The sequence below is a fragment of the Pollachius pollachius genome (genome assembly GCF_949987615.1).
Source record: "Pollachius pollachius genome assembly, chromosome: 4".
Classification (NCBI taxonomy): domain Eukaryota; kingdom Metazoa; phylum Chordata; class Actinopteri; order Gadiformes; family Gadidae; genus Pollachius; species Pollachius pollachius.
In genome coordinates this window covers 14878389-14892252 of record NC_136937.1, presented here as the reverse complement: position 1 = coordinate 14892252, position 13864 = coordinate 14878389, and the positions used below count along the sequence as shown (strand labels likewise).

General features: G+C 47.6%; 1 protein-coding gene across 1 annotated transcript; it reads left to right on the top strand.

The window, feature by feature from the left end:
* Nucleotides 1-3279: 3279 nt before the first annotated feature.
* gnaz (guanine nucleotide binding protein (G protein), alpha z polypeptide) lies at nt 3280-13659 on the top strand (the record flags this gene model as incomplete). The annotated part of the gene is made up of 2 exons (XM_079734685.1): nt 3280-4002; nt 13315-13659. 2 exons carry the CDS (start codon nt 3280-3282, stop codon nt 13657-13659), a joined length of 1068 nt encoding a protein of 355 aa, XP_079590811.1.
* Nucleotides 13660-13864: the final 205 nt, after the last annotated feature.

Genomic DNA, 13864 nt, shown 5'->3' with positions numbered 1-13864 from the left:
TGACTTCTGCAACAGGCAACAGTCATGTGATTATTAGCATTGCGCGACATGCTGATCGTATCTTTGGAGGCCAGAACCTCACCAGCACTAACTGAATTACCGCTAACAACTTAAGACCGGCCTTGGTTGTCCCGCGATGCGGTCCTGTCTGTCTCCCTGATGGTAAACGTGTCCATCAAGCGAAGCTATACGTTCTGTCACCCCCCTGCATCCATACATATCCCACCCTATCCCACCGTGTCTTACGGCCCTTTACACAAAACCCAGTGCTGGAGAGTCCATCTCCTGGTATATTCAAACAAAACCTCTTCTGAATATGAATCAATTTCTTTTCAGGGCGTTGTCAGAATCTCATTCTCTCAGCAGTTATCCCAAAACGTTACTTCAAAGGACCAGAGAGACAAGAAGAAAGCGCCAACTCTGCATCTTTCCATTCGAGCACATTAAAATTAGCACAGTATTTTATATGTTTTATGGAACGTTTCATGGACTCCTATCCACCGGTTGAGTTGGCTGAGGGCCGTGAAGGCCTGAGGCCAGAGGACATTGCTCTCCTCTCTGTTTGTGTTGTGATGCTTTGTTATGGCTTTGTTCTGCTCTGTTTGCCCTCCAATTTCTGTGTGGAGCTAGCTTCCTCTACTGTGCTCTCTCTCCCCTTCTCTCCCTCTCTCTCTCTCTCTCTCTTCTCTCGCTCTCTCTCTCTCCCTCTCTCTCTCTCTCTCTCTCTCTCTCCCTCTCTCTCTCTCTCTCTCTCTCTTGTTCTCTCTTTCCTTCCTCTCTCTCTTTCTCTTCATTTCCCTCACTCTCCCCCCATTCCACCCACCCTCACTCTCTCCCTCCCTCCCCCTTTATCTTCTTCCGTCTCTCTCTCCCCCCTGCTCCCTATCTCTCGGTCAGCTCTAGGAAGCGTCATGCATCCCATAGAAACTAGGCCACAGCATGGTATCATATTTGTTCAGCTCAGCCGATAGCATACACATGGTGTCACTGGCAATCTATTCATTCTGAAGGGATCAAACACACTGCTTTTAAGCACAAAAACAAAGGTGTTCTTGAATTGAAGGGCATTCACCAAAGCGAAGATATCCATGCTCAACTACAGCTCATTAATTAATCAGCAGAAATAAGCGACCTACGGCATTTAATTTGACCTTATTTTCAGGATCCAATAACAGCACCTGTGGAAAAACACAAACAGATTTCTTCTAAAGAGAGAGAGGGAGGGTTTATATTAAAAATGTTTTTTTTACATCGATAGAAGCGATCATGAAGCGACACATGCTGGCCTGCTGGCCCAGCTGTTTTCTACAGGAAAAGTAAAAACGTTTAACTACATTAAACATTACGTTAAACATTAGGCTGAACATCAGGTTAAACATTATGTTAAAAATTACGTTAAACATTACATTCAACGTTACAAGAAACATTACAAGAAACATTACATTAAATTAAACATTACATTTAACATCCGTTATTCATGTCGTTAAACATTATATTAAACATTCAGTTTAACATTATGTTACACATTTCAATATACATAATGTTAAACAATACAAGAAACATTACTAGAATCATTACGTTAAACACTACATTAAACATAGGGAGAGAGAGAGAGAGAGAGAGAGAGAGAGAGAGAGAGAGAGAGAGAGAGTGGTTTCAGGCTAATACATTCAATCCTTTATCCTGCATATGTGTCCTTTTAAACCTCTGAAACCAGGTACACGATGCCAGGGGCTGTGTTTATTCATGGGTTATGACCTTGTGTGTGAGTGTGTGTGTGTGTGTGTGTGTGTGTGTGTGTGTGTGTGTGTGTGTGTGTGTGTGTGTGTGTTTGTTTGTGTGTTTATATTTGTGTGTGTTTATTAAATGAGCAAATGTGGTTGTTAAAATCTACTTTGGCTGGTATGGTCCATGGTGACACAGGACTGAAAATGGTGGCCGATCATAGCAGACTTTCAAAGGACAAGAGACTCATGGAAAGTGTGTGTGTGTGGGTGTTTGATTTGTGTGAGAGATTGCCATCGCATGTTTGTGATTTGTGATTAAAAGCGTCTGTGTTTGAGTCTGTGTGTGTGTGTGTGTATGTTTCTGATTGTGTATGTGCATGTGCGCGGGAACCTCTTGCATACACATGGATGCGTGTGTGTGTTTATTCACGAGCGTATGCCTTACCCTTGTCCATTAACAGCCTTGACCTTTGGAGCCGTGAAGTCGAGTTATGGCTGCTTTCAGAGTACACTGAATCAGTCCCTCAGTGCTACCGCTGTGTGTTCAATACCACTAATGCCCCAGACTTCTATGGATGCAGACAAGACCGCTTACAGTGATCCTGACCACCCTCTCTTTCCCTGCCCCTCCCTCCCTCTCTCATGGCAGGGCGACCCCCTCACACAGAGCCCTCCTCACCAGCAGCGGAAGAGGAAGAGGAAGAGGAGGTCTGATGGGCAGCCGGTTGTAGCGGAGGCCAGACCCAGGACGCGGCCGCCCCCAGAGTCATGTGGAACAGGAGCCAGAGGGTTTTGCTATCCGCACGTTTCAGGCCCAAACACCGTGTTCACCTGCACGCGCTGTAGCTCCGCCTCCCCCGGGCTCCCTCCTCCTCCGCCGCCACCAACGCAACCACCGCAGCCTCTCCTCCTGCGCCTCCTCCTCCTCCCTCCTCCTCGGCCATCTGCTATGAGCCCCAGCTCCCTCGACCTCAGCAGGCGGTCCAACTCCAGCGCCAGACTGAGTGGCAGCGTCCCAGCAGCCCTGGTCCCATCCGCCAGGGACGCACACACCTGCCCCCCCCGCTCGGGCCAGACGCCGAGCCAACGCCGCTGAGCTCCTCTTCTCCTTCCCCCTCTTCTTCTTCTTCTTCTTCTTCTTCTTCTTCTTCTTCTTCTTCTTCTTCTTCTTCTTCTTCTTCTTCTTCTTCTTCTTCGTCTTCTTCTTCTCTGGTCCCTTCTCTTCTTCTCTCTCCACGAGACCCCAGACCCCAGACTCAAAACGCTGAGCCTTAAGGGTGAACACTTTCCAAACATAATAAATCTCAGGCCAGCATAGTCTTCGCTGAACCTGCTTCCGGCTCTCAACTCCGCCCCTCCTAGGCCTCTCTACCCCCGCCCAACTCCCACCAACACCACCACCTCCCCGCCCCCCCCCCCCCTCCCCCTCTACTCCCCCCCTCTCCGCCCCCTCCCTCCCCCACCCATCCTCCTGAACCCGTGCTCCATAGTAGCGGGCCCTCGTCACCCCGGCAGCACGTTGTCCTTGGCGATCACCACGTGGCGGAGGACCATGGGATGCCGACAGAGCTCCGAGGAGAAGGAGGCGGCGCGGCGCTCGCGGCGCATCGACCGCCACCTCCGCTCCGAGAGCCAGCGGCAGCGGCGGGAGATCAAGCTGCTGCTGCTGGGCACCAGCAACTCGGGCAAGAGCACCATCGTCAAGCAGATGAAGATCATCCACAGCGGCGGCTTCAACCTGGAGGCCTGCAAGGAGTACAAGCCGCTCATCCTGTACAACGCCATCGACTCGCTGACGCGCATCATCCGCGCCCTGGCCACGCTCAAGATTGACTTCCAGGACGCCGACCGCGCCTACGACGCCGTGCAGCTCTTCGCCCTGACGGGGCCGGCCGAGAGCAAGGGGGAGATCACGGGCGAGCTGCAAGGCGTGATGAAGCGGCTGTGGGCCGACGCCGGCGTTCAGGAGTGCTTCCAGCGCTCCAACGAGTACCACCTGGAGGACAACACGGCCTACTACCTGAACGACATGGAGCGCATCTCGGCCAACGAGTTCATCCCCACGGTGGAGGACATCCTGCGCTCCCGCGACATGACCACGGGCATCGTGGAGAACAAGTTCACCTTCAAGGAGCTCACCTTCAAGATGGTGGACGTGGGCGGCCAGCGCTCCGAGCGCAAGAAGTGGATCCATTGCTTCGAGGGCGTGACCGCCATCATCTTCTGCGTGGAGCTGAGCGGCTACGACCTCAAGCTTTACGAGGATAACCAGACGGTGAGCCCGGGCACACACACACACACACACACACACACAGACACACACACACACACACACAGTATGTGCAAACATGCATCCACACACACACACACACACACAGATGCAGCATGCACACACACACACATAGAGGCAGTATGCGCACAAACACGCATCCACGCACACACACACACATACAGAATGTGCACACATTTACGCACACCATACGCACATACAGTATGCGCACACGCATGCACACAAACACACACACATACAGTATGCGCCCACATGCACACACATACACCAAAACACACACATACAGTATGCACCCAAACACATACAGTATGCACACACGCATACAGTATGCAAATACACGCACACATACAGTAGGCGCACATACAAACAGTATGCCCACGCATACATGTACACACACAGGCACCCACTTTGAGGTGCGAGCCTGTAGGGAGCGGTCAGGGCAGCAGGATGGGTGGAGGACTGATGGACGCTCCATTATTGTCTCTGAGTAACTGCTTCCTCATGGAGCTGATGCATCTTTGTCGATGTTCGCTTAAAGGGTGTTTCTCTAGAGGAGACGCACACATCTCACCCAACAGGACCGGAAAAAACTACAGCTTAAATACTGATATCCCTATCCAGTTTACAAACAGAATCTGCCAAAGGTGTTGGGTAATCAAAAGTATTGATTCTGTGTTCATAACCGAACAAGCGGACAACGTGAAACAGCTGATGGTGAAAAAGCTCATGTTTAGTGTTTATTTTCCCTTGTGATTTCCTCTCAAAATTGTTGTCTTCTAAATCATCTTCTGAAATGCTCATACGGTCTTCATCCAACACTATTGCCGTCCTTACCAACCGTATCACTGATTACATAAGAACAGAGACCGGAGATAAAAAAAAAAATTACACCTCGCTCTTTTTTACACAAAAATGAAAGAAATAATTACACAAAAAAGGACTTTTTGGACATGATAGATCACTTGCTGAAAAATAAACACAGAGGTAAATGAGCTTACATGTTAATTAATTTTTTTTTAACTATCAGTGACAATAGTTGAATATTGGAATCATCAATACACTTTATAAGTTACCAATATAGAATAACAACAAGAGGCATTTACGTCATGAAGACTTGTATTGGAGGTTGTTGGAGGGCTAATGCTTGTGGGGACAGGATGCTGGATGTAACCGGGGAAGAAGTCAGTGAGTTAGGTTCTCTGCCTGCGTAACACCGGCCCATAATGTGATTGATGCATTAATGCATAAACCTACTGACCCCGGTTTTTCAATTTCAATAAGTGTTAACCATTATCTCCTAAACATGCTATTAAGCTTTGTTTAGCCATGTGGAAATCAGTTTCCTCTGAAACCGGGGAAACAGTGTGTGTGCGTGTGTGTGTGTGTGTGTGTGTGTGTGTGTGTGTGTGCGTGCGTGCGTGCGTGCGTGCGTGCGTGCGTGTGTGTGTGTGCGTGTGTGCGCGTGTGTGTCTCCGAAACTAATTGCAATGGAGGTAAAGTTGAGTCCCCCCCATCCCCCCGCCCCTTGCTAATGAACGTATAACACACAAAACACCCGGTGTACATCTCACCGAGTCAGAACACGAAATCAATTAGTTTGGCAAGCTAAAATTACACACAGAGCAGATATAAAACGCATCACGGTGTTAATTGAGTTCACAGATATAAGGTTTGAGGTGTACCTGGGAGGATTCAGCACGGGGACTTCGGGGGGGGGGGGGGGTGAGACTCGTGATCCTGCGACAACGTGAGGAACCGGGATGAGACGAAGTGACAGAGAAGCCAGTTGTTTATGTGGTATCGATAAGAAAATCTCTGCTCTGTCTTCGTTACATGGCAGTATGTACTGAGCGGTAAACATAACGTTTGAGTCACCGAACTGCACATTTGCTTCTTTGTGTAAGGAAATCCACGAGGGATTCTTCTGTTTTTGTTTTGTTTCCTGGCCAACAATATGCTTAAAAATACAAACTATTTCAAGTAAAGTTTGAGCAAAACCAATATCTAAATGAAGTCTTCACACCATGACCAGGCGCAGCATCATACACCACACAGCGCCTCCTGGCCAAGATGCTCTTGGAAGCGTGTTCCTGTTCTCAGTGTCCCAAAAGTAATCCTACAAATATATGAAATGATTACAACGAGCATACAGGGAATATTCACAAACATACATCTTTATATTATTGTAAATACAAAAGTAATATATTAATGAAAGAAGGGTATGCTAATTACACAGATAAACAGTTTCTGCTACCGCCTGTGCTATAAAATAGTAAAAAGGCGGGATAAGCCTTCAGCCGCCGCCGCCGCCGCGTTGGGAACAGGCTAAAACCGCCTAGGCATGTTCAGAGCGAGCAGGAAGCGTTTCATTTATTGACATGGCAAATGTCTAGCTGACCTTTCACTGTCACATTGGGTTGCAGGGTTTAAGCCACAGCAGCCGTCACCTGACACCCGCAATTAAGAACAGGCCCCTGAAGGTCCAATAAAGAGCTGGCTGCTGATTATATTCTGAAAATTATATTCAAAACCCCAATTGATTATATTCAAAACCCCAATCAAAGATGCTGAAATATTTACTTTCTCAAAGGAATGTGCCTTTGAAGCTCAAATGAATAATTGAACGACCGTATAGGAAAAAATATAAATACAAACACGGTTGCATTAACTCGTACAGCGAACGTACACGGAGGCGTCGGAGGAGGAAACATAAAGTGTAAACCGTGGAGCCAGCCACTCATTTAGTTTGGAAACCCGGCTACATTTACATTGTTTAAATATTCACAGCATTGATAATGGCCCCAGCGTAACTCCTTTGGTTCCCCTGTGGATGAAACGGACAGAGGGTTTTCAAACACAGTGTGTCTCTGTAGAGACAGGAGCATGGCCCACCAGGTGGACAGAACAATAGACCCGGGGTACAACTAAAGAGATGGCTATTAATATATTGTAATTGTACCATATAGCAAAAAAGCATTGAGGCCGATATTCACAGAAATAATCCATATTCACTGGGACTAAAAAATCATACACACGGGCTGGTTTGAAGGGAACCGTCTGGCTTTTTGTTTGTTTTACTCCGAATGTGAGTGTGCATAACATTAAAGTATTATTGATAGGGGCACTGAAATATTATGAGTGAAAAACATAACTACATGAAGAACAGGATTTAAAAAAAATCAACAAACAAGTCCCCACCGTCAGTTATATAAATGTTTTACTAATTTTGAGATTACAAAATGTGGATGTGCTAAATCCTGTATGATGATCATGTTAACATTTCATCTCAGCCCAGCAATATTAAATAGATTTCCTAAGAAATCCAGTCTCTTTTTAGGGTCAGAATGATTCGCTCTTACTTCATGCAAATATTGAAACAGGATCATAGTGTAATGTTACTAACCTTTAAGTATGATTTAGAAAATACACGCGAAGTAGTGTCTGCCTCTGTGGGGCGATGAACAACATGTTTAGTGTACTTATCAGGAACATAAGGAAAGCAATTGAGGCAGTTATGATGAGTACACACACACACACACGCAGGCACACATAAACACACACATAAACACACACACAAACGCACACGCACACACACACACAAACACACATACACACACACACACACACACACACACACACACACACACACCTTACATGGTCATAAACCCACAACCTCGTAGATATCCCTTCGGCTGTGTTCATGGTGTTATTACTCATTCCTTATCCCTCTGCTTGGACATGGTCACATGGTGGTTGTGACCCGGGTTATACCCATCACAGTGAACATCAACATAGCATGTCATCTATTAAGTGGCCATAAATGGTGTGTGTGTGTGTTTGTGTGTGTGTGTGTGTGTGCGTATGTATGTTTTTGCGTGCGTGCGTGCATGTATGCGTGTGTGTGTGTGTGTGTGTGTGTGTGTGTGTGTGTGTGCGTATGTATGTTTTTGCGTGCGTGCGTGCATGTATGTGTGTGTGTGTGTGTGTGTGTGTGTGTGTGTGTGTGTGTGTGTGTGCGTGTGTGTGTGTGTGTGTGTGTGTGTGTGTGTTGATGTGTGTGTGTGTGTGTCTGCAGTGCTGCCTACTGAGGCCTGTTTCTTCACTTGATTGGCCCTAACAACAGGAAGAAGTGATCCGTAAAGACAGAGCGTGCGCTCCCAGCCATAGTTGGGTCCTCCCAAGTGACCTGGACAAGATGGCGGCCTTCGTTTTGCAACATTATTAGAACAAGGAAGAAAATAATGCTGTCTCATATTAGAGGAGCATGGCAGGGTCTCATTCAATTGAAACCCAAATGGCAGCGAGCGATCCGCCTGTCACGTCCTGTTCCTGGATCAGTCCTCGCATGACGCTAACCGCCCAGGCGTCACATCACAACTATTATAACTACTAACTACTAATTACTATAACAGTTATTATCCAGCAGGCTATTATCCAACAGTCCACCCCAAGTCACATGTCTTCGCAAGTAATAAAAAGTTCTTCTTGTACCTTATTGGAAAGAGCCAACCCGCTATTTTCTTGTTCAATCCTTCCCATACTCAGCAGCTCATATTCACATTTTAACTCACCCACAGCTGCACTCCTCTAGCAAAAGACAAATATTATTCCTGCGCAGTACATTTTTTTGCTTTTCAAACCGATCCCCGGTGCATTTTCCCCGTCCCATCCCAGTATTCATAATGAATTGGTTTCCACGGATACCGTTGCTAAGCAACAGGGCCAGTCAAATGCTCTGAATCCTGGGCTGTTGACAGTGAGCTGTGTCTGGGAGGGTGTGTATGTGGGGGGGGGGGGGGGGGGGGGGGGGGGGGGGGCATGTGGGGGGAGCAAGAACAGCAACGCTGGAAACGATTGATGCAGTGTATTGATTATGTGTGTGTGCGGGCGTGCGCGCGTTCTTGCTTGGTGTGTGTGATGTGGAAACAGTTCCAAAGGTGTGACTTTACAGATAGGAATTTGTATTTGTTCATGTGAGAATCCTCACATTTAGTGAGCGTCTTTCTGCTAGATTGCAGCGGTGGTTTCTAGGCTGACTTTATCTACTTAGCTACAAAGCAACTCTATACTTTGATACTTTAAGTCATCTACGTTACCTAGTGATAACCAAATTATTTATAGTAATACAGTTATATGCTTAAAAATATTGGTATTCATCATCAGAAGAATGGAACTAAAATACACAATACTGTAGTGAATCCTTCAGAAATGTACAGAATAAATGGAACAAATGTCCTAATTTTCTGCATCTTCCTGAACTACAGCAGGAACGCCTAGCAACGAAGACAAGGGTAAAGTTAGGATGAGGACCAATGTGGAAAGCCGTCGCCGTGGACCATCCTCATTAAATGAGGGGGCTCCTCGCTCGGCGCGTCGCTCCTTAATGCAGAGAACAGAGTCTTACCGCTGGGCTGCAGCTCTTCATTAATACTAAAGCTTAATTAAAACCCTGCGCCGCTGCCAGGCTACTCTAAGAAGCCACAGGGAAGCCAGGTTGACGAAGAATGTGTGTGTGTGTGTGTGTGTGTGTGTGTGTGTGTGTGTGTGTGTGTGTATGTATGTTTTTCCTGGAAAGGAGGGCGCTCACCTGTTTATTAATAAACACACACCTGAAGGGGTCCTCCCACCTGGTGTGTGTGTGTGTATGTGTATGTGTGCGAGTGTGTGTGAGAGTGTGTGTGTGTTTGAGTGTGCAAGTGTGTGTGTGAGTGTGTGCGAGTGTGTGTGCGAGTGTTCTTGTGTGTGCGTGTGTGTGTGTGTGTGAATGCATATTTGTCTGTGTGTGTGTGTGTGTGTGTGTGTGTGTATGTGCAAATATGCATAGCAGTGTGTGCGTGTGTGAGTGGGTGCGTGTGTGTGTGTGTGTGGAACTAGAGATTAAGCAGACATAAACATTGAACTAGACGCCTCCAAGCTCCAGTGAATCGAGTGGATAATGTGAAAGCCGTGTCTACATTGATATTAAAGGACACATGTCGGTCTGTGGTAGCTATGTGTCAACATGTGGGTTGGTTGCTTGTAAAGCTGGACTAGATTGATGGCCCGGGAGGGGAACAGAATAACACTCGACAACATTGATATTGATTGTGCCCGCGATGTGACAAATCACAAAATCAAAACCCGGATTTGGTCCTTCTTCGCTGTAGTGTTGTAGTGTGTCCAAGATACTGCCCGTGTCACGCCCATTTTCTGATATATATGTTAAACATAATGTCAGGGCCGGAGTGGGGGGGGGGGGGGGGGGGGCTGACTTGGATAGGGGTTACCATGGCGGTCTGAAACCCTATTTATTTATTTGTCATTATTGAATCTTTAAAAATCCCCCCCCCCATCTCTCTCTCTCTCTCTCTCTCTCTCTCTCTCTCTCTCTCTCTCTCTCTCTCTCTCTCTCTCTATATATATATATATATATATATCTTTATCTCTCTCTATCTCTCTCGTTTCTTCTGAGTAAATCTTGTGATTTGCTCAGAGCCCCATGTTGTTGTTTTCTGTAACCTTTTAATCGGCAGTCCGACTGCTTGCAGTCACAAGCTACTGGCTACACCCCACGCTACTGGCTACACTAAAGGCCACTGGCTACACCCAACTCTACCGGCTACACCCAAAGCCACTGGCTACACCCAACACTTCAGTGTTTACCCAACGCTACAGGCTACACCCAACGCTACAGGATACACCCAACGCTACTGGCTACACCCAACGCTACAGGCTACACCCAACACTACTGGCTACACCCAAAACCACTGGCTACACTCAACTCTACCGGCTACACCCAAAGCCACTGGCTACACCCAATGCTGCAGGCTACACCCAACGCTACAGGCTACACCCAACGCTACAGGCTACACCCAATGCTGCAGGCTACACCCAACGCTACTGGCTACACCCAACGCTACTGGCTACACCCAAAGCCACTGGCTACACCCAACTCTATCGGCTACACCCAAAGCCACAGGCTACACCCAATGCTTCAGTGTTCACCCAACACTACAGTCTACACCCAACGCTACAGGCTACACCCAACGCTACAGGCTACACCCAACACTACTGGCTACACCCAATGCTACTAGCTATCCCCAATGCTACTGGCTACACCCATCGCTACTTGCTAAACCCAACGCTACTGTCTACACCCAACACTAATGGCTACACCAAACACTACTTGCTAAACCCAATGCTACTGGCTACACCCAACGCTACAGGCTACACCCAACGCTACTAGCAACAAGCAACTGGAGACTGGAGACTGGCTCCTGACTTTTGGCTACTGGCTACCGGCTACTGGCTTAGGGCTACTGGCTTAGGGCTACTGGCTGCTCAATACTGGCTACTGGCTACTGGCTACTGGCTACTGGCTACTGGCTACTGGCTACTGGCCTAGGGCTGCTGCCTTAGGACTACTGGCTATGGACTACTGGCTACTGGCTTAGGGCTACTGCCTTAGGACCAGGGGCGCTGCCAGGAATTTTGGGCCCTATGAAAGATTCTAATTTTGGGCCCCCCCACCCCCCCCCCCCAAAAAAATCTATCGACTGTTTTTTCAAAACAAAAAACATTTCAAGACATTTCAAAAAAAAAAAAAAAAGGCAATAATATATTATATTATTAATTGCCATCCGCGGGCCGTGGGCCGTGCTGCGTTGGGCTGGGCCCTTAGAATCAGTACCACTTTTCCCCGCCAAGCAGCGCCCCTGCTTAGGACTACTGGTTATGGACTACTGGCTACTGGCTTAGGGCTACTGCCTTAGGACTACTGGTTATGGACTACTGGCTACTGGCTTAGGGCTGCTGGCTTCATGCTATGGCCACACCCCACGTGACTTTTCCACGGCTGCTCCTTTCTCTCACAAATGCACCGTCATGTCATACCGCCCCACAGAGCAGTTATCTAGGCAAACACAAATTTCTCTCTCTCTTCTCTGTACTGCACACACACAGCATGCAAAGACTCTCTTTCTCACTCACACACACACACATACACATACACACACACAACCGGTTCAAGTTCAGGGGACGTTTTAAAAGGGACATTTTTGTGTGATTATTATTTTGATTAGTTAATGAATGTGTCGTCTGGCTAATGTTGATAGTTTTTGCACAACATAAATTAATGTCAAGGTTGATTGGAACAAAAAGCTGCTTCTGCACACTGTTCAGCCATCATAGGAGGCAGAACAGCAATATATAGTCAATAATTTGCTGCATCACCAAAAAAGGAGAAGGCAAAAAAAATACGCCTGACTGCTGCCTCAAGAGACGCTAACCAGGGGAGCTACGGACGATGCTATTGTTTTCCAAGACATTATGAGGCATCGAGCAGTCCAGGTGCATCGGTCAGCAGTATCCATCCCTCCCTTTCTTGGTTTATCGATTGCTAGTCCTGTTGACACAGAGAATCAACGTTCTGCTGACCAACGCAGACGGCTCGTGATTGCTTTAGCGTCATCCTGGAGTACAATTGAAGGGTGGACATCATGTAATCATTCGGTATTTCCTGTTCACAACTATATAAGCCGAGCATCACGGCAGTATTCCTCCTCTGAAGGTCACAAGGCCTTGGGGGAGGTCGTCTTTAATGGAACGTTTTAGTGTGTGACTTGGTTGTTTGGCTTCTGACTTCGCCGTAGGCTGGTTTTAACTGTCCATCTGTTCCCGGTCTGAGGAGTGGTAGAGACGATGACAGAATACAGTGCTCTGGTGTGGTGATGTCAGCCCTCCCTGACGGGCGTTGCAAATGAAAATCAATTGGGTTTTGGAGAAATCTGTCAGATTGCATTGCAGCGGCCCACTTAGACATCATCAGATCCCCTCTTTAAGAGCGAGGGCTCTCAGGATATAATAATAATTTAGCCTCATCTTCGACCACCGAGCTCTTTGGGCCTTTTTGAAAGCACGAGGGAACAATAAAATTGCAGAGCTCTGCATTTGGATTTGGATTTACTCAGGGAATAGTTTGAACAAAGTAAGGTGTGTGGTAGCGTCTTTCAATACCGCTACAACTGTGAAACCAGTCTTTTGAAGTGGTTTGATATGAAGAGTTTCGGCCCCTTGGTTCAGACGTGGAACAAAAGTTACACAAAAGGATGGCAAGATATGGATCTTAGTATCCCATAATATATTATTATCATGATACACACATTACATTTAATTGAAATTATATATATTCAAAAAATATAAATTTTGATTTTATCCATATCTAAACATCTTATAATGTCGGATTTCTCAATCTAGAAACATATACAAATGGACCCTGTTTTTAAACTTCTTTCCCGCCCATTCCCCCCCTGCCCACAGAGCCGCATGGCGGAGAGCTTGCGGCTGTTCGACTCCATCTGCAACAACAACTGGTTCACCAACACCTCGCTCATCCTCTTCCTCAACAAGAAGGACCTGCTGGCGGAGAAGATCAAGCGCATCCCGCTGACGGTGTGCTTCGCCGACTACAAGGGCCAGAACACCTACGAGGAGGCGGCCGTCTACGTGCAGCGGCAGTTCGAGGACCTCAACCGCAACAAGGAGACCAAGGAGATCTACTCCCACTTCACCTGCGCCACCGACACCAGCAACATCCAGTTCGTGTTCGACGCCGTCACGGACGTCATCATCCAGAACAATCTCAAGTACATTGGGCTGTGCTAGGAGGATCTCACCCCCACCCCCAGCTGTTCGGGGGGGGGGCTGGACGCGTAGCGGATGGAGGGGGGGATTTGGGGGTTAGCCGTTCTGCTGTGGGGGTGCTGGTGGAGGAGGGATGGCCGTGAGGGAGGAGGAGGAGCAGGAGGTGGAGGAGGAGGAGCAGGAGGAGGTGGAGCAGGAGGTGTTGAGAGGGGTCTGCTGGGGAAAG